This window comes from Erpetoichthys calabaricus, chromosome 7 (assembly GCF_900747795.2).
Source record: "Erpetoichthys calabaricus chromosome 7, fErpCal1.3, whole genome shotgun sequence".
NCBI classification, from domain to species: domain Eukaryota; kingdom Metazoa; phylum Chordata; class Cladistia; order Polypteriformes; family Polypteridae; genus Erpetoichthys; species Erpetoichthys calabaricus.
In genome coordinates, this window is record NC_041400.2 from 45,574,200 (window position 1) to 45,596,244 (window position 22,045).

The 22,045-nt window shown below is 37.3% G+C and overlaps 1 protein-coding gene across 3 annotated transcripts in view; it reads right to left on the reverse strand.

Annotated features, from left to right (window-relative positions):
- Positions 1-22,045, reverse strand: part of LOC114654091 (lysine-specific demethylase 4C-like) — a 980,420-nt gene that overhangs the window by 325,626 nt on the left and 632,749 nt on the right. For all 3 annotated transcript variants that reach the window (XM_051930015.1, XM_051930013.1, XM_051930014.1), the window contains exon 14: positions 14,074-14,290. In XM_051930015.1, coding sequence (XP_051785975.1) covers positions 14,074-14,290 — 217 coding nt within the window. The remainder of the gene's footprint in view (positions 1-14,073; positions 14,291-22,045) is intronic.

Here is a 22,045-nt window from a genome sequence, read left to right on the forward strand (position 1 = left end):
GACTATCAGAGGAGGTGCTTTTCATATTATATTAACAGCATGACCAAAGCAATGATCAAAAATCAAAGCAATTAATAAAGTTCTGCCTATCTGTCAATCACTATTGAAATGCCAATTTTTCTCAATCAACTCCATTTCACAACAACTATAGATGATTCATCCTTTCATTTTCTGAACCCACTTAGCAAGAACCAACCCCAGACGAAGTTCATTGTCCATTGAAGGGCACACACATCCAATGTGTACATTAGCACACAAAAAGGCAATATCCTGACTCATATATCTATGGGATGTAAGATGAAACTAGATTACTTGGAAAAAACCTTTGTAGACATGGGAAGAATATTCCAGATCCACAAATACAGTACCCACTATCCCAATTTTAATCTAGAAGACTTGTGTCCTTTCTTGTGCTAACCCTCTTTTAAGGCGTTTTCACAGCCCTTTGGAAAGGGTGCTCCCACTACGGTACCAAGCGAAACCTGGAGAGGTTGTGCTTATTGTAGAGAGTAAATACACAACATCATACAGTTAAATGAAGATTATGTGATAAATCTACTGCTGTAAAGCTGAAGCACATCAGTGTATGTCATTAGCAGAGCTTGTCTTCTGTTGTACACTCAGCTATTTGAATCATATCCTTCAACGTAAACTTAATAGCACATAGTTTTCAAATAGTCTTTCAGCAAAAATCATGGATAATGCAGGGGTGCAAATATATCCACCATGATATTACTTACTAGGTAAAAAATATTTCTGCCCGATGAAAGAGGTCCACAACAGACCTACAGGATGTTTATTGATAAATTTATGGCTTAGAAGTTTAAAATGTGAAATGCAACCAAATTAAAAGGAAACTAATACAAAGTAACAAAGTGTCGCCAGACTCAGAAACAAAGCTAACGAACTATGAATGTGAAAAGCCTTTTGTCATTATTTACAAGTTGCAGAATGGTGACCCTATTCTAACCCCAATTTCTTGTTTATTTTTGCATAATGCATGTACAGTACTGTACTTGTGAATCTCTGTTAGTTAAAAATCATAAAAAGTATCATTTTTATTAATGAAATGAAAGGAAACTTGCAAATAAACTACAACAAATCAGGTGATCCTATTTTTGTTACTTCATCATCCATTGGAAGCTTTTCAAGACAGATAAGCTGGAGTGGGATGAAGCGCACATCTGAAACAGATAAACTTGATACTGCATGCTAGCTGTTTTCATGAGTTTTCCTGATTATTACAACTTGGAGAAAGAAAACTTTTAAGAAAAGCTGAATCAAAACCAGCAGAAAGTCTGAAAAATATGCTTGCTTTTTGATTCTTATTGCATCACTAAAATATAAAGTGATATAACAACTTATTTGGACAGATTTAAATACAAATAAAACAAGCATACTGATAATCACTGTTTAATGTTTCATTCCTATATTCAGAAAAACATTTGACCCACAAAAAAATGCTTCTTTGGAAAAAAGAGAACAATTTTGCAAAAGTTTTTTTTTAGCTTCAGTAATGCTTGGTAAAATATGTATATACCCAGAGTCAACAGTGAACAAAGTGAAATGTTCCTATCTTTCAGTTTGCTGAGGCATTCACAAATCAATGGGATGAGTCATCCCCAGCAACCATTCTAGGAAAAATAACCTTTGTAAATAAATCTAAGACAAATGTATTCAATTTCAAAATTGGCTGTGCCATTGAACCCACAGCTTCATGGATACAAAGCCAGAGCTTATCCATTTTGCCAGAAGCCTGATCCTTTTAAAGATGATTCCTACTTTTGTAAACAAGTTCTGCAGTTAATTATTAAACCAACTATTTTGGGCCACTTTATCACACCGCAAAACTGAAATAACAGAGTTTCACAATGCTGATATAAAACAAGCTAGGGCACATTTATTTCTGTAATTTAGAAATAACACACATTCTGGACACCCAGTCACTAGCAAAAAAAAGAAAGAGAAAAAGAAAAGATTCCAAATAAGTGTGGGTGTTGGCAGAATCATTCACCAAGGAAATGGGAAGTTTATGTAAGGGATGCACCATAAGAGGGAAGTGGTTTATGGAAACTAAAACCACTAAATGATTTCAGACCAAACATAAAATATGTATAATGTTCCCAATGTTGGTCCTAAAAGGGTTCATAAACTCTCTGCATGTGCCTTTTTCCCATCTTTGAACTAATTTATGAGAATGTTTATGCACAGCAGCTCTGCATATGAAATACAAAATAAAGAACTGTGACTGAAAGCTAAACATTTTTGTAAATTAAGTCCATCAATGAGAGCTACCATTTACCGTTAACTGAAAAACACGAATCTGCAGCATTCAAGGTGAATTCAAATTATGTCTTGCTGTGTTAATTGTTTGCAGACATTTTGCCTTTATATTTCTATTTTTCTCAAAATGCTACATCAGATTAGGCCTTTCTAATGATGCACCGCACTATATAATGCTGGTGTTGGAAGACTTTGCCTTCAAAACAACTCAGAGTGCTGTGAAAATGTATTTGCGCCCATCCTGGTGTATTATACTTTTGTGTATATGTCACATAGAATGGCTTTAGATTTTTAAACAAAATGTAATATTAGATAACAGGAACCAGGGTAAACATGTAACACTGTTTCTGAATTGCTGTCTAATATATTAAAGTACTAAAGTTAACACAAACATGTATTGCCCTGGTGACAAGATAACTGCCATCTTAGTTATTTACTCAAACAGCTGACCAAAGTTAACTGATAACTGAACTCTGAACTGAACACATCCAGACCTGACTGCAGTCAGCACTGCTGAATCAAAACCTCATCATATAGTGACCCTTAACAATACAAAAAAGTACTCGCCACAAGGGTTCTAGAAGAACAAGGAAAATTCCAGAAGAGATAAACAGTTGCTGAAACTTACCAATCAGGAAATGTTACAAAGCCATTTCTAAGGTTCTGAGACTCCACAGTACCACAGTGAGCGCCATTAACTACATAAAGAGAATATTTGGAACAGTGGCGACTCTTCCTAGGAAAAGCTGGCCTGGCAAAATGACCCCAAGGGCACAGTGACAGCTTGGTCAAGAAGTCATAGAAGATCCCAGAAGAACATCCAAAGAATTGCAGAGCACTCTAGCCTTAACTAAAGTCAGTGCTCATGATTCCACAATCACAGCATGACTGAAAACGGGATTCTTTGAGTACCAAGGCAAAAACCTTGACTATAGTAACATTGGCGCTCATGTTGCATTTGCAAAGAAACACCTGGATGTAGGTAAACCAGAAGTACAGTATATTTCTTTGGACGATACAGGTCACCTTATGTCTGATTTAATGCTAATACAATATTTAACAGTAAAAACATCAGACCTACAATAAACAAGGTGGTGGAAGTTTAACTGTGTGGAGGATGGTTTTTGAAGGGACCATGACTTCAGCACTTTACCAAAGCATTCTAATGGAAAATGTCCAATCACCCATGACCAGAAATTGAAGCATCATTGGATAACAATGCTGTTGTGGTGTTTTGCATTAAGGGTCCATGGCAATGCAGGATTTGGCATAAAAACTGTGCGTTCATCCTTGGTGGGTGTGGGTACAGGTGTGTGCTGCAGGAAAGGTTGTGGCAGTGGGGTGTTCACTGTAAAAAATACATAGGCAAAAACTAGACAAAAATATTTAAATGGGAGTTGTTTTGCTTTTATTTAGCATAAATATCTGCCAATGGGGTAAGCAAAAATTTACTTGACAAGATTTCTTAAAGTAAGCTAAATACCGTATTTTTCGCACCATAAGACGCACTTTTTTTCCCTAAAAGAAGGTTGGAAATGTCTGTGCGTCTTATGGAGCGAATATTGCATCACAGACCATGATGTGTAATACCTGACAAAAGTCGACATCCAGGGGTAGAGGGCGCCAAAACTCACTGTTACGTTACAGGCATTCCCTCTGTGCTTGGAGGAATGTTAGACTCATTGACTCGGCATCTAATCCTTGCGTGTGCGTGAGTTGCGAAATCTAAACAAATATAAACAAAGGCAAGATAGCATCTACATCTCATGAGGGAGCGAAGCGAGTGCAGAAAACAAAATACTCAGTGCATATGTTTTGCGCATTATCACTGAGTTGGACTCTGGACTCGATAGATTACCAGCCGCTGGACTACTTCAGGCTGTTCTTTCCTGAAGCTGCCTTTCAGCTACTGTCAGACGAGACAAACAGGTATGCAGAGCAATTTTTTGAATCGAGGGCTGTGCTTGCACCGCATTCTCATTTTTCAAACTGGAAACCCACAACAAAACACGAGATGAAGGGCTTTGTGGCATTACAAATATAGATGGGACTAGACTGGCGATATAACTTCAGGGAGCATTGGTCCAAATGTGCTTTGTCCCCTGGTGGCTTTGGACAGGTTATGTCCTGTGATGATAGGTATGTGATGCTGCAAAGTGATTGTGAGCAACTGAGCTTAATAAATTCTGACACTAGTGATGAGGAGTTCTTGGGGTTTCCATATAACTAGAAGAGTGCTTGAACCTTAAAGTCTCTCTTTATTTGTTAATGACAGTGATGTTTCTTAATACCGCTGTTGAATTTACATGGTTGAAATATTATTCTGCTATATTTTATTAAACATATTAGTGCACCATTTGGTTCAGAATATTTTTTTTCTTGTTTTCCTCCTCTAAACCTAGGTGCGTCTAATGGTCAGGTGCGTCTTATGGTGCAAAAAATACGGTATTCACAAATACAAACTTTTCAAGCTAACAATTCTTACAATAAGGAAAACAAGATTTACTGTCCTGATATAAATACTTTTCACTTGCGTAGATTTCATTTTTTGTTGTGTTCAATGGGGAAACACGATGAATGATTGTTAGTGTTTAGGTGTGATCAGCTCAGCTGTTCCTCATTGACACTCCAGGGGTCACTAAGCAAATCACCTGCACCTACAAAGGTTTAAAGGGGGTAAAGTAGAGAAAAAAGGACAATCAAGGTGAAGAAAGGATTGAGAGAGAATGAAAGAAGGTATCAGGAGAACGAGCCGGTGTGGTGGAAAGGAGGCAGAGTGGCTGGTGGCGCCGTGAGGGTTTTTATGGAGCTATATTTATTTATTTTTTGATGAACTGAAACTACACTGCACTTCATTTATGTATTTGGATGTTGTTGTAATAAACTGCACCAAGCACTTTTCATGCACCAATTTTGTTGTTTATGTGTAATCATAGCTCTGGACATCCTGGTCCTACCTATCAATGTCTAGGCACAAGTAGATGACAAGGATGCGGGCCACCCTCTCTCGTGGATTCAGAAGGTATTCACACATCTTCACTTTTTCACATTTTGCTATTTTTCAGCCTTGTGTTAAAGTTATTTTAAATTATTTTTTTCCAACATCAAGTAACACTCAATATACCAAAAACAGAAACCGAAACAAAGCAAAAACAATTTTAGAAATTTTTGCAAATTTATTAAAAAATAAAAATCTGAAATATCACATAGACACAAGTATGCAGACCTTTTGCTATGTCACTTGGCTTTGATGTGTCTTAGATATATCCCATTCTATAAATGATTACTGAGATAATTTCTAAAACCTGTTTGATGTTCACCTGTGGTCAATTCAATTGATTGGACAAACTTAGGAAAGGCACAAACTGTCTATAGAAGGTCCTGCAGTTGACAATGTGTATCAGAGCCAAAACCAAACAATGACATCATAGAAACTGCCTGCAAAGCTTAGAGACAGAATTGTGTCAAGGTGTATATATGGGGAAGACTATAAAAATATCTGCCATATTAAAGGTTCCCAAGAGTACAGCTGTCTTCATAATTTTTAAATTGCATAAGTTTAGAACAATAACAACTCTTCATAGATCTGGTAACACAGCCAAACTGAGCACTCATGGGAGAAGGGCCATGGTAAGAGAGGTGACAAAGAACCTGTTGGGCACACTTGTTGATATCAGATAACCTGTGTAGAGATGGGAGAAGCTTCTTGATGGACAGCCATCTGAGCTTTTTTAACAAAGTGGCCAGACAGAAGCCTTTACTCAGTAAAAGACACATGAAAACCTATTATAAGTTTGTTAAAAGGCACATAAAGGACTCTCAGACTATAAGAAACAAGATTCCCTTGTCTGATGAAACCAATATTAGTGACATGTCTAGAGGAAACCAGACACTGCTCATCACCTGTGTGATTTCATTCCAGCAGTAAAGCATGAAGACAGTACCATCATGCTGTGGGGTTGTTTTTCATCATCAAGGACTAGGAGACTGGAGAGGTTTGAGTGGAGCAAAGAACAGAGATATACTTAATGAAAACCTGCTCCAGAGAGCTCTAGACCTCAAAATGACCCAAAAGTTTACCTTCCAACAGGATAGTGACCCTAAGCACAAAGCAAAGACAACACAGGAGTGGCTTACAGACAACTATGAGAATGTGCTTGAGTTGCCCAAATAAGGCCTTGACTTAAGATTTGAGGCTACATTGCTGCCAAAGGTGCTTCAAGTAAGTACTGAGTAAAAAGGTCTGAATACTTGCGCCAATGTGAAATTTTAGTTTTTACAAATACATGTGCAAATATTTGATTTTAGTTGTTGTTTTTCTACAACATAGCAAAATGTGAAAAAGGAAAGGAGTCTGAATACTTTTTGAATTGACTCTGTATATTTATTTTAAATGTTGAGTATGGTAAGCATCAACAGATAACAAATCTTAACAGATTTCAATTTTTGAAATTGACAAAATCTTAAAAAGAAAAACTGTACTGCAATCAGACTGATTTTGTGTGGCTTAAGTTCAAAAAGGAAATTGCTTAGGATTTTCTGAGCTATGTGATATAAAGGATGTTATAATGGCAGCAAGAGAAATACTAAAACAAAAATATTTCAACTTTTGCTATACATCAGTCATTGCAATGAAGGAGCCACAGGTTAACAGGGTTCCAACCCATTGAAGGATACATTCATTCAAACATGTATACTCACATCACTGCAAACATTAGATTCATTACATTTATTTTTATTTTGTTGAATGTTGTTGAGTAAATGTGTCTATTGAAGAGTATTAACAAGAAAATGATTCAAATAACTATGAATGTGGGAATGCTGCCTGACAGAGCAAAACAAATTACTATGTTAGGTTGCATAAAACACAATGAGCTCTTTCACTGTTCTAGTGGAGTGTAAAATGAGTGATATCTAGTGTATAAGTTGAGGCATATATTGTATGTCTTTATTTATAATGGAACAGTCAGGAAGCTGGACAAACCAATAGTCTACCCCCAGAGTTTCACTGATAAGGAAAGCAACATCTGGGATAATTTTATGGCTTAATAGATTCCTCTATTGCTTTTCTGCACTACAGAAAGTAGTAGACTGGGGCTTATACTTGCATATTTCATTAGTGAATATTACAACCACACTGCAAATTCCCAGAACTAGGGAGAAGGTAGTTATCCATGAGCTGTTTCATTAGTGACCTGTTTAGGTGTGTCACTCAAGTGTGTCAGGAGCTGTAGATGGACAATAACGAGGGAGACCAGCAAAGGTATGCGCCCTCACTTGCCATCTTACCAAAAAGAGAAGACAACTCTGTCTCTGCAGCTGTTTTGAGACATGCAGGCTGCCTGGACCTGTGTAGATGATGAACTGACTAGGAAGAATTGAAAGTAACAATTATTGTGCCACCTGAAACTACACAGGTTGCATTGATTTGTAATCAACACTCACATTATACTCTGTTTCTTTATAACTTAGGCATATTATATATAACAGATAATTAATTAATAGTGCAACTTTCTCTCCGGTTTGTTCTATAGTTCTACGAGGGACATTCAAAAAGTTTCCGCACTTTTATATTTTTGTTGGGAAACGGTGAAGGCGGGAGAAGTAGTAATTGGTCGTGTCTGAGAGTGTCATGTGAGTAATTCTCTCTGGCAAGACAACTGCCCTTGCAGTTTAGTATAAGAGTTGTCACCCTAAGGTGAAGATGGCTGTGAAACTTATAAATTGCACTAAAGAGGAACAACGTTCTGTCATATGCTTTTTGTAGGCAGGTGTGCTGGGAGCACCAATTTATCTCCGCATGTGTTTTCAGTATGGCGATAATGTTCTCTCTCGTAGAGTTGTCTATGAGTGGATTGAAATGTTCGAAAATGGCCATACTAATGTGAAAGATGCAGAGCGCTCCAGACGTCCTGCTACAGCCATGACCATGAGGGATGAAGAAAGAACCCTGATGTGAAAGCAGCGGTGCATCAGTGGCTATGCGCTCAACCAAAAACATTTTTTGCTGATGCCATTAAAAAGTTGGTACGATGCTGGGAAAATTGCATCGCAAAGGAAGGTGACTATGTAGAAAAGTGATGAAAATGGCCATACTAATGTGAAAGATGCAGAGCGCTCCAGACGTCCTGCTACAGCCACGACCATGAGGGATGAAGAAAGAACCCTGATGTGAAAGCAGCGGTGCATCAGTGGCTATGCGCTCAACCAAAAACATTTTTTGCTGATGCCATTAAAAAGTTAGTACGATGCTGGGAAAATTGCATCGCAAAGGAAGGTGACTATGTAGAAAAGTGATGTAATTTGTTTTTGAAATTCTTAATAAATAGAATTTTAAAGAAGTGAGGAAACTTTTTAAAGATCCCTCATATCTTGCTGCCCAACGGCATCGGTATAAGGTGTAGTGTAACATATGCAGGCTAAAACTATGGGAATTGACATAAAACCAGAACACATCCCAAACTTCCAACAGATACCACCATTTAAAGAACAATAAACATATTGGCTACTGTCTACCCACACCATGGAGTCTTCCTACCACAGTGTCCTTTCACAGCTAGATAGCTGTATTACCTGTATCTGTATGTCTATTTGTCCATAGTGGCAGTTACTGAAACAAACCTGAAGAACAACACAGCTTTTAAATGGCTAACACATAAATAAAACAGCCAAAATGTTTATGCGCCCAATGTTGATTATAGGGAATTCATGCAAAATGTATTTGCATCCATTTCCAATGTGAACACTCATAAAATTATAATGGTTGGGGACTTTAATTGTGTTTTAAATCCACTCTTAGATAGGTCTCCTGTCACAGGGGGGATGACATCTAACACTGCAAAGACAATTACACAGTTTTTAACTCACCACAACTTATCAGACCCCTGGAGGTTTCTAAACCCAAACTCAAGAACATATTCCTTCTACTTACCAGAGCATCATTGCTACTCAGTAACTGATTATTTCTTTATAGATAATAATTTCTTGCCTATGATTAAATCTTGCAAGTACGACGCTATTGTTATTTCCGACCATGGCCCTCTGATCTTGAAGCTAAAATCATTATGCCCCACATACTCATCTCGCAGTTGGCGTCTTAACCCACTTCTATTAGCAGATGAGAACTGTACAGAATTTATATCAAAACAAATCAGTTTCTTTCTAGAGACAAATACATCCTCAGAGGTCTCTGCAGGAATACTCTGGGAAACTCTGAAGGCCTTCTGAAGAGGACAGATTATTTCATATCTTTCCCACAGAAATAAATTAGAAACCAAGATGTTATCAGAGCTAACCAGTGAAATTACTAGAATAGATCAAGATCATGCTAGGTGTCCAAGTGAGGCTCTTCATAGGAAAAGACAAGCTCTGCATTCAGAGCTCAACCTCTTAACAACTAAAGAAACTGAACTCATTTTTAAATCAAGACATCATTACTATGAACACGGGGAGAAAGCCAATAAGCTCTCAGCTCAACAAATCCACAAGCAAGAAGTTCGCAATGCAATCCCAGCAATCACCAACACAAACGGAGACAAAATCATTGACCATAAAAATATAATGCACACATTTAGAGACTACTATAAATCCTTCTATTCTACTGAGTTTAAAGAAGATAACACACAATCTAATGCATTTCTGGATGCATTATAGATACCACGAATAGATACTCTTAGTAATGAGGAATTGGATAAACCTCTGGCGCTATCAGAATTACTAGATGCTATAAAGTCAGTTCAGAGTGGGAAAGCAGCAGGCCCTGATGAATACCCTGTCGAATTTTATAAGAAATTATCCACTCAACTAGCTCCCCGGGCGGCACGGTGGCGCAGTGGGTAGCGCTGCTGCCTCGCAGTTGGGGGACCTGGGTTCGCTTCCCGGGTCCTCCCTGCGTGGAGTTTGCATGTTCTCCCCGTGTCTGCGTGGGTTTCCTCCGGGCGCTCCGGTTTCCTCCCACAGTCCAAAGACATGCAGGTTAGGTGGATTGGCGATTCTACATTGGCCCTAGTGTGTGCTTGGTGTGTGGGTGTGTTTGTGTGTGTCCTGCGGTGGGTTGGCACCCTGCCCAGGATTGGTTCCCTGCCTTGTGCCCTGTGTTGGCTGGGATTGGCTCCAGCAGACCCCCGTGACCCTGTGTTCGGATTCAGCGGGTTGGAAAATGGATGGATGAACTAGCTCCCCTCTTATTAGCAACATTTACAGAAGCTAGAGACAATCAAATTCTACCTCAAACTTTTCGACAAGCATTAATCATCATCTTTCCTAAACAAAATAAGGACTTATTACAATTTGCATCATGCAAACCAATTTCACTTCTGAATAATGATGTTAAGATACTCTCCAAAGTCCTATCTAGAAGGATGGAGAAAGTTCTGCCTTCGGTAATATCACAAGATCAAACTGGATTTATTAAAGGATGACACTCAGCTTCCAATCTTCGACGTCTATTTAATGTAATATATTCACCAGCAAAGTCAAACACCCCAGAGATATTATTATCGGTGGATACAGAAAAAGCATTTGATACGATTGAAGGGAACTACCTTTTCACTACATCAGAGAAATTTGGGTTTGGCCCGAACATTTGTGCATGGATCAAACTGCTCTATACCAATCGAGAAGCTTCAGTTTGTATTAGCATTTGTTCAGACTACTTTAAACTAGAATGTGGTACCAGACAAGGATGCCCCTTGTCACCACTGCTATTTGCAATCGCCATTGAACCACTGTCAGTTCACTGTCGAAATGCTTATCAGATAAAGAGGACTATTAGAGAAGGACTTGAATAGAAAATTTCTGTATATGCAGATGATATGGTACTGTATATATCAGACCCGCAAAATACTGTGCCTGCAGTCTTAACAGCACTTACAAAATTTCAAAAGATCTCTGGTCTCAGAATTAATTTGAATAAAAGTGTGCTCTTCCCAGTGAATTCTCAAGCATACAATATTAGATTGGACACCTTCCCTTTTATCATTGCAGATCAGTTTAAATACCTAGGGGTAAATATCACAAGTAAACATAAAGCTCTTTATCAACAAAATTTCACCGTCTGTATGGAAAAGATTAAGCAAGACTTGCATAGATGGTCAACCCTTCATCTCACTCTAGCTGGAAGAATTAACGTTGTTAAGATGAATATCCTTCCTAAGCTTCTCTTTTTATTTCAAAACATTCCAATATACATCAATAAATCATTTTTTAAGCAATCAGATTGAACTATAACCTCATTTATTTGGAATTTAAAACATCCACGTATTCAAAGAGCGACCCTACAAAGACCTAAGGCAAAAGGTGGCATGGCTCTACCCAACTTTCAGTTTTATTACTGGGCAGCAAACATACAAGCTATAAAAACCTGGACACAAATAGATGAACATACACAGGCTTGGTGCGCAACAGAAATAAAATCCTGTAGTACTTCTTTAGATTCCCTGCTTTGTGCCCCTATAAATGCAAGTTATCACCAATATACTAACAACCTGATTGTGCTTCACTCACTCAGAATATGGAACCAATGTAGAAAGCATTTTAAGATGGAGAATCTTTTATCTGTGGCACCTCTGCATGAGAACCACCTTTTTCAACCCTTGCAAACATATGCAGTTTTTAATATCTGGAAAACATTTGGGATTAAATTACTTAGAGATCTTTATATAGACAACATCTTTGCATCCTATGAACAATTACATTCCAAATTTAACTTTCCAGCAACACATTTCTTTCACTATCTTCAAATTAGAAACTTTGTTAAACAGAACCTGCCCGGTTTTCCTCATCTCACACCTTCCTCTATGCTGGAAAACATATTGTTCAGTTTTGAGGACTCAGACAGCGTTTCTGCAATATATAAAATTATTTTACAGTCCCTCCCTTTCAAAGATCCAGGAGGACAGTGGGAAAAGGATCTCTCACTCAACATATCAGAAAAGGAGTGGAAGGTAACAATGCAGAGAATTCACTCGAGCTCCATATGCACAAAGCATACAATTATTCAACTCAAAATTATATATCAAGCACATCTGTTTTGCTTAAAACTGTCCAAAATGTTTTCAGGGCAAGATCCAACCTGTGAACGCTGCAATCAAGTTCCAGCCTCACTGGGTCACATGTTTTGGGCCTGCACCAAATTAACATCATTTTGGACGAAAATTTTTAAGTGCCTTTTAGACAGCCTTGGTGTCACAATCCCTCTTTATCTGCCTATTAAACTCATCAATTTATTTATTTTTACTAGCTTTAAGTTTTACTCCGTTGGCCATGCTCTCTTTCTCAGGGGTGGGGGTTAATTTGTTTTCAATCCTATTTTTTGTAAAAATGTATCTATTTGTATGGAATGATTACAATAAAATCAATAAAAAAAATAAAAAAAACAGCCAAAAACAACATGATACAAACTGACATTATACAGTATAGTACAGTACATACAGAAAAAGCCCAGATATTAACATGAAGTGATCAAAGCAAGTGCAGAATTTAACAAATCTCACATGACTGATTATTTTGTATACACAGGTAAATACAGGGTGAGACAAAATTATGTAAACACTAATGGATTATTTTTATCTCGACCACACCTTTTCAGGTCGATGGATAGGTTGTGGTGGACCATTGCCATGGACTGCACACTCCACTGATTTGACACCCTGTGATATCCGGTTATGGGGTATGGTGAAGGAGCGCATGTATAGCAGGAAAGTTCATGATATCAATGACCTGAAGGAGAGAATACAGACGGTGGTATCATCTATTCCCTGCGAAATGTGTGTCCGGCCTTTAAATTGTACTGTTGCTCATTGTTTTTTTTTGTGTTGAACATGATGGCGAACAGGTTGAGACATTCCTGTAAATCATCTTGTACATATGAAGTATGTTTTGTGAATAAATTGTTTCTGTCATTCAAATGTTAACATAATTTTGACTCACCCTGTATTTAGTTAACAAATCTAAGCAAACAATAGAACAGGAGTTTCCACAGCACACGGTAAGAGGCAGAAAGCTCCTGTATTTAATTCATGTTTCTCTGCTATCTGTCATAGTGGAACGACAATCTAGGGTTGCCTGGTCCATCAAGGAAGAGAAATGACTTGGCACTGCAGTGACAGCTAGGATAACTAAGTGGAGATTCAGCTGCTTGGCCCCAGAGTTTCCAGACAGCAGTCATAAACCTAGAAGTAATCTCGTCCTCTGTGGGTAATCCTTAAGGGTAAACAGTGAAATGTCTCACAGTCTCAATTATTTTTATAAATACAGTACATTGCATAGTTGGGGGCAGCTGGAACATTTGCATTATGTAGGGACTCTTGGTATTTATCGAGATCAAATCCTTGTTTGGTTGAAGGGCTGATGGATTTTTGACCTGATGCCATGCTCTGTTCTGTAAATGAATCCTTAGTGACACTGAAGTAATTCTACTTGTGTCTGTGGGCTGGGGTCTAAAAGGTCCTTGTGGTCAATGTAGAGTTGCAAGTGTCAGGTAGAAATGGGAGAAGAATATAGAGATGAAGAAGATGGAAAGGAGAGGTTGTTCAGTATTTGAGGTGGTTAAGTGCTTCAGAAAACCTACTCTGTAGAAAAGGATTTAATGACATATTGGTCAAGCCCAAGAGACAGAAAGTTGTTTCTTAATTTTTTGCTTTTTTATGTTTTTCCTTTTTATTCCCTTCAATTGTATTATTAGATTATTAAAACACACACACTTATAAGTAAGAACTGCAATTCCACAAAGCCAACCCAGTGAAAAGAAAAAACAAGCATACAATTCAGTGTAATATTTTCAGGACTTACTGGCATGAACCTGTACACAGCACTTCCTGCATGATATTAGTGCACTTAAGCCATCTTCATCCAGAAATGGGCTAGGAGCACACGATTCTGCCTTTTCTTCTCCATATGCAAAACATATCTCTGGGATGAGTGGTTTGGTCTTAAATCTCTTTGTTACTGGACAGCGTTTGGTATCCAGCTCTGCTTCTTTTGAATCATTCTCTGATTTGTCTTCTGACTGTAAATAGGAAGAGACAGAATTAATTTGGCATCTACAGCATTGTGTTTACATGTTTATTCATTTTCCCCAACAGCAGAAAATTAATGCCAAAGACTTTGATATGGAAAATATTAACACAAATTCTAAAAAAAATAAATGACAGTTTACCAAGACTCTGCATTTTTCTATTAACAGGTAATCAATGTTTTCTTGGTGATAAAATTAAAGTCAAAGGAAAAAAGTAGAAGTAAAAAAGAAATTAAATAAATTCTAGCAAATTCTCTATTTATTGCCTAACACTATAGTCTGAATTATCCAAAACTAGTATATTCCTCAAAAAAGGTGTTTAAATAAATGAAACAATCCTCCACTAAATAATATGAATATTAATTAAATCAGCATCCATATTGTAATATGATTGGCTCCATAAATACTTTATAGCACTGTTAATTTGGATGCTTACTTTTTTATAACAAAACAACCAAATTTTATCTGTAAATACAGAAACAGTTTATTCAAGAATATAAAAAACACATGGAGTTTGTCATTAAAGTACAGTATACTCCTGATTATTTATAATTTAAAAACTTCACATTTCAGAGGGTGCTTTCAACACTTAAGGCAAACAGTTTTATAGTGTAGTTTTATAGTGCGCAATTTTATTGCATACAGATGTACATAATTCAGTTTACTCTACAGATGATTTTAAATAGCCATTTAGAACCATCTTCCTCTAAGTCTTATAATTAACACAAGAAGACCATAGAACAAGGATTATCGGAATGACTACAAGGTCTATACAAATTGTCAAAATCCTTTTGTTTTTCTTTTTCTTTAAGGGCGTTGTAAAAAAGCCAAAAAATTCTTCTCATACTAATAAATCCTGTCAGAGTTTGAGTATCAGATGGTAAATTGCTCTTTCAATAGGCAATAAAAATAACTGACTGAGACTTCAACCATCTCAAACAGCTCACATATGAGCACAAAGGTTGCTACCAAGCATTGATGCATTTCAAGAATACAAGACTGCGTAACTTAAATTTCTCAACTGGAAAAAAAAGGAAAACAATCTTTAATTTATATTATATCTTGCACACACAAAGTTACCCTAAAATACTCTAATATACTGTATACTAGAAACTACACCATAATTTTTATCTATTTATGCAGCTAAAGTAAAAAACCTGACCAATCCACTGCCCCCACGTCATTGGTCAAGAGCCCTGCCTTCAATATAAAAGCTCAAATTCACCTGACTGTGCTTCACTTCTGTGCACTCATCTAATTTTCGGGAAGTATCACAATATGTTAGAAAAAAAAATATTTTGGATGTTATGAGAATACGACAGAGCAGCTGACATGTGAATTATGCAACAAGAGTCACTTCTTGAGGTTTTCTCATAGATGTTTTAATATTGTCTGTTGCTGTTAAGCATTTGCTCCCTCTGTTCCTCATTGAAGTCCATTATATCAGAAACATGGCCATACTCTGTTCTCCATGAAAACACAAAATTAAAAATTGTTCTTGGCCATTATTACAAACAATGCAAAGTAAGTAACAGATTTAAAGAAAGTCTCATTTTTGGGTGGAGAAAAAGACTTCTTCCAAATACTAAAAGGGAATGGAAAATGTGAAAGTCTGGGAGTGGAAAGCCAGGTGGCTTATTTTAAAGAAACAAGAGAGTCCTGGGTGCTGTTAAATTGAGAGTACGTAGAAACATATATGTACTTGGCAATTATATATTTTTGACAAAATTTCTTTTGTCACTTCATGTGGAATATGACTTCCTTCATAATAGATGACATAACCATACTAAGTTTGGTTTCACTAGGATTAAAAGATCTGGAGTACATATTGAACAAATTAACAAAGCCACATTCTGCTTACTAAACTGTACGAGACTGTAAAAATAAACATAAAAGACAATGGCCAAAAATGGATAAATGTCACATTGTTTATAGAATATGTCTTAAAGCTCAGTGTCAGTAGTGTCAGGGTGAAAAGTTAACAATAATTTTCAATGGTTTTAATGTTAAAGGTAATAAATATCAGTAATGAATATAACGGATCAATAGACTTTTCAGGCATTTCGTCTTTCTGCATTTCTTTTTGCAAGAGTGGAAGTGACACTATGCAGAAAAGGTGGGAGCTGACAAAGAGAGAGAGGCTTTCAGCTCACGGTGTTCAGAAATGGACTCTGGACAGCTTACTAAAACAGTTGTCTATTTAGCTTGAGCTACAAGGAACTCGCGTCTGAGCCAAATGACGCAGGTCAGCGGCTGACCACCGGCAGTTCATTGCAATGCAGATCTTCACATCAAGATGCTTCATGGTGTGAGTCTGTGGCATTTCACCTGTTAATTGGACGGGATTTAAACTGTGGGCGAGTGGAGTGTAGAGAAGAGAAGGTGAGGGCTGACAGAGAGAGAGAGAGGCCAGCTGACATCACCAGACAGTGCTGCACTCACAGTGATCAGAAACAGTCTCTGTGCAGTTGATTTATACTGACTAATACTACCACTACTACTACTACTACTACTAATAATAATAATACAATAATCTATACTAATTAATAAAAGGCAAAGCCCTCACTGACTCACTGACTGACTGACTGACTCACTCATCACTAATTCTCCAACTTCTCGTGTAGGTGGAAGGCTGAAATTTGGCAGGCTCATTCCTTACAGCTTACTTACAAAAGTTAGGCAGGTTTCATTTCGAAATTCTACGCGTAATGGTCATAACTGGAACCTGTTTTTTGTTCATATACTCTAATGGAGGAGGCGGAGTCACGTATGGCATCATCACGTATTACGCCTCCTACGTAATCACATGAAGTGAAAACAAAGAAGAGATTTACAGCACGAGTCAAACGCGGGAATGAAGGTAAATGACGTTAATTGTTGAGTGTCTTTTAATACTGTGTAATTGTTGAGTGTCTTTTAATACTGTGTAAGCATACATATTAACAGATGTGCAATTAAATGTGTGCATTTACTGGGTGATTTCTCAGGCTTAAAGCTCGAAGTGATCACTCGAGTGAAGGCAGCTTCACAAAAAAACAGATCCTTAACAAACTGTTATTGGTATATTTTACCTAAATTTTAAAAGGTTTACTTTTCTTCTTAATAAAAATTTAAAAGCAGAACTTCGCTAGTGCGAAGCACGGGGATTTGAGCCACTGACGCATACAGACATATTCATGAGTGCAGGTACTTCGGAAAGAAAGCACCGTGTAAACCTAAAGTTTAAATTAAGTTCATAGACCTACAAAAGGTTGCCATTGATTTCAGGCAAGATTGTTTTTCTCCTGTACAACTATACGTTGCATTCTCAAGAGTGTGCTTGCACAACTTGGTCATATTACAACCGGAGTGCTGAACTGACAAACTGGTATACAAACAGAACAATCGTAAAAACAGGATTAAATAAAAAGGCTGCTTCCGTTGGCGAAGCAACGAAAAAGGAACAACTTATATGACGTTCGTTTATAAAACAGCGGAGAGGCTGTGTGAAGTCAGCTACATAAAAAAACAGATCCTTAACAAATTGTTAGTGGTATATTTTACCTCAATTTAAAAAGGATTTCTTTTCTTCTTAATAAAAATTTAAAAGCAGTACTTCGTCGGTGCCAAGCGCGGGGATTTCAGCAACTGACACATACAGATATATGCATGAGTGCAGGTACTATGGAAACAGAGCACCATGTAAACCTAAAGTTTAAATTAAGTTCATAGACCTACAAAAGGTTGCCATTGATTTGAGGCAAGATTGCTTTTCTCCTGTACAACTATACGTTGCATTCTTAACAGTAAGCTTGCACGGCTTGGTCATATTCCAACCGGAGTGCTGAACTGACAATAGAGATAGATAGATAGATAGATAGATAGATAGATAGATAGATAGATAGATAGATAGATAGATAGATAGATAGATAGATAGATAGATAGATAGATAGATAGATACTAGCAAAATACCCGCGCTTCGCAGTGGAGAAGTAGTGTGTTAAAGAGGTTATGTAAACATATATATACATATACATATATACATATCTACATATACACATATCTACATATACATATATATATACATATATACATATATATATATACACATATCAACATATATATACACATACATATACACACATACATACACACACACATACACATACATACATACATACACATACATATATATATATATACACACATACATACATACATACACACACACATATATATATATATATATATGGTTGAAATAGTTTACTGTCAAATAAATGCAAAGAGTACGCAACACGTGTTTCGCCCTCATTCTGGGCTCATCAGGCGTACACACTCCACTGCACTCCCTCTCGGGAATCGAACCTCGGATGTCAGCGCCAGAGGCGATGCCCCTAACGTTGCGCCACGGCTTGTGGTTCGTTTATTTGACAGCATGTAGATCGGGGTAATTACATTCACGGCATTCATAGTCTGTGTCACAATCTGATTGTATGGGTGGTTACCTACCAGATAACGCTTGTGGTTGGCCAGCAATCTGCTAACATCCGCCACGGTGCCCTCAGTTTGTGAGGAGCAGATCATAGAATGGTGAAATAGGAGCCCAGAATGAGGGCGAAACACGTGTCGCGTACTCTTTGCATTTATTTGACAGTAAACTATTTCAACCATTCTATGATCTGCTCCTCACAAACTGAGGGCACCGTGGCGGATGTTAGCAGATTGCTGGCCAACCACAAGCGTTACCTGGTAGGTAACCACCCATACAATCAGATTGTGACACAGACTACGAATGCCATGAATGTAATTACCCCGATCTACATGCTGTCAAATAAACGAACCACAAGCCGTGGCGCAACGTTAGGGGCATCGCCTCTGGTGCTGACGTCCAAGGTTCGATTCCCGAGAGGGAGTGCAGTGGAGTGTGTACGCCTGATGAGCCCAGAATGAGGGCGAAACATGTGTCGCGTACTCTTTGCATTTATTTGACAGTAAACTATTTCAACCATTCTATGATCTGCTCCTCACAAACTGAGGGCACCGTGGCGGATGTTAGCAGATTGCTGGCCAACCACAAGCGTTACCTGGTAGGTAACCACCCATACAATCAGATTGTGACACAGACTACGAATGCCGTGAATATATATATACACACACATACAGACACATATATATACATATACATATTTACATATCTACATATATTTCTACATATCTACATATATATACCCATATATATATACATATCTACATATATATATATATATATATATATATATATATATATATATATATATACATATCTACATATATATATATATATATATACATATCTACATATATATATATATATATATATATATATATATATATATATATATATATATATATATACACACATATATATATATATATATATATATATACACACATATATATATATATATATATATACATATCTACATATGTATATATATATATATATATATATATATATATATATATATATATATACATATCTACATATGTATATGTGTATATATATGTAGATATGTAAATATGTATATATGTGTCTGTATGTGTATATATATATATATATATATATATATATATATATATATATATATATCTATAATAATAAAAGGCAAAGCCCTCACTGACTGACTCACTGACTCACTGACTCACTCATCACTAATTCTCCAACTTCCCGTGTAGGTGGAAGGCTGAAATTTGGCAGGCTCATTCCTTACAGCTTACTTACAAAAGTTAGGCAGGTTTCATTTCGAAATTCAAAGCGTAATGGTCATAACTGGAACATATTTTTTGTCCATACACTGTAATGGAGGAGGCGGAGTCACGTATCGCGTCATCACGCCTCCTACGTAATCACGTGAACTAAAAACAAGGAAGAGATTTACAGCACGAGTCACACGCGGGAACGAAGGTAAATGACGTTAATTTTTGAGTGTCTTTTAATACTGTGTAAGCATACATATTAACACATGTGCAATTAAACGTGTGCATTTACGGGGTGATTTCTCAGGCTTAAAAGCTCACCTTTTATCAAACGCGGGAACAAAGGTAACTGACGTTGTTCACTGTCTTTTAATACTGTGTAACCATACATATTAACACATGTGCAATTAAACGTGTGCATTTACGGGCTGATTTCTCAGGCTTAAAAGCTCGCCTTTTACTAAAAAGGTAAATGCAAAACTATTTTCAATCAGTTTATTGAAACGCTCCCGTTAAGGATTGCAATAACATATTCGCGAGATAAAAGAACGAAGTAGGGGGAAATGGAGGAAGAGCCGCGAACAGCTAAGAGCAAAAAATTTATTAAACAATTGAGAACGGAGCGAGTTAAGCATACAAGCATGTTCATAAGGGAAAGAAAGCACGGTGTAAAACGTAAGTTTAAATTAAGTTTATAGAAACGCTCCCGCTGCGGATTGCAGTAACATATTCGCGAGATAAAAGTTTAATGAGAACACACGAGGTATAAACGAAGCACACGCCGTGGCGCAACGTTAGGGGCAACAGTTTCAACCATTCTATGATCTGCTTCTCGCAACTGAAAGACGGCACATGGCGGATGTTAGCCGACTTGCTGACCGCAACGTTAGGGGCTTCAAGTATGGCGCTGACGCCACATCTCAGTGCCAACACTTTGCAGACTGTACTTAAAAGACACGCCCTCCTCACTGGACAGTTAAAAACACTAATCAAACTAACGATCACATCAAGTATTACCCAATCAAAAGTAGGAAAGGAGGCATCTTCATAAAATGCGTGTGGGATGATTTGCATGAGACGCTGCTTTAAAAAAAAAATGATAAAAAAAATACGGGATAAATCCCGTCCAGTATTGATTCAAAACGGGACGCGCAATTTCATTCTCAAACGCGGCACGATTCCGTATTTTAAAGGACGGGTGGCAACCCTACAGTGCCAGGTAACCACCCATACAATCACATTGTGATTCAGACTAGGAATGCAATGAATGTAATTACCCCGATCTACATACAAGGCGAAAGTCTTGCAACATTCAAAGATGATAGTTTGGGATAAGTACACCATACAACATAAAAGAGCTTATGAAGCCTTGAACCGAAAAAAGCAAGATCTCAGAGATCGTAAAAAAAAAAATAGGAGGTAATGTCGTTTTACTCGCTGTAGATTTTAGTCAAACATTACCAGTTATTCCACGAGGGAGACCAGCAGATCAACTCAACGCGTGTTTAAAATCCATGCTTCTCCCACGCTCGGTTATATGTCGCGTGTTCTCGGGTACGTGCACCAAAAAATGTATACATTTAAGCATGTAATGGGCAAACAAAAAATGACATATACCCGAAGGCACTGCAGTAGTACTTAATGTAACTTTACTTCTTAAATGTTAATGTTGTACTGTTTAATAATTTATACGCTTCTTATATGTTGTTCAAATTCTTTTATCAAAATACCACTGACAGCGCAATGCACGATAACATGGAGTGAATACACCATACGCATCCGCCCACGGCTGCCCTGCTGTGCGCAGATAGGAGTTGATTCTACAATAAAATAAAATAAAGATAAAAAGACTAAAACAATCATCACCCATAAAGCGGATAGTAGACGTGACGTACTATATGTGTACCACATTTCAAGTGTATAGGTGAAACGGTTTGCGAGCTACAGGTCATTTAAAATCCTGGACAGACACACAAATTGCCACGGTACCAAATTACAGAAGAAGATTTTACTGTTTAATAATTTATATTT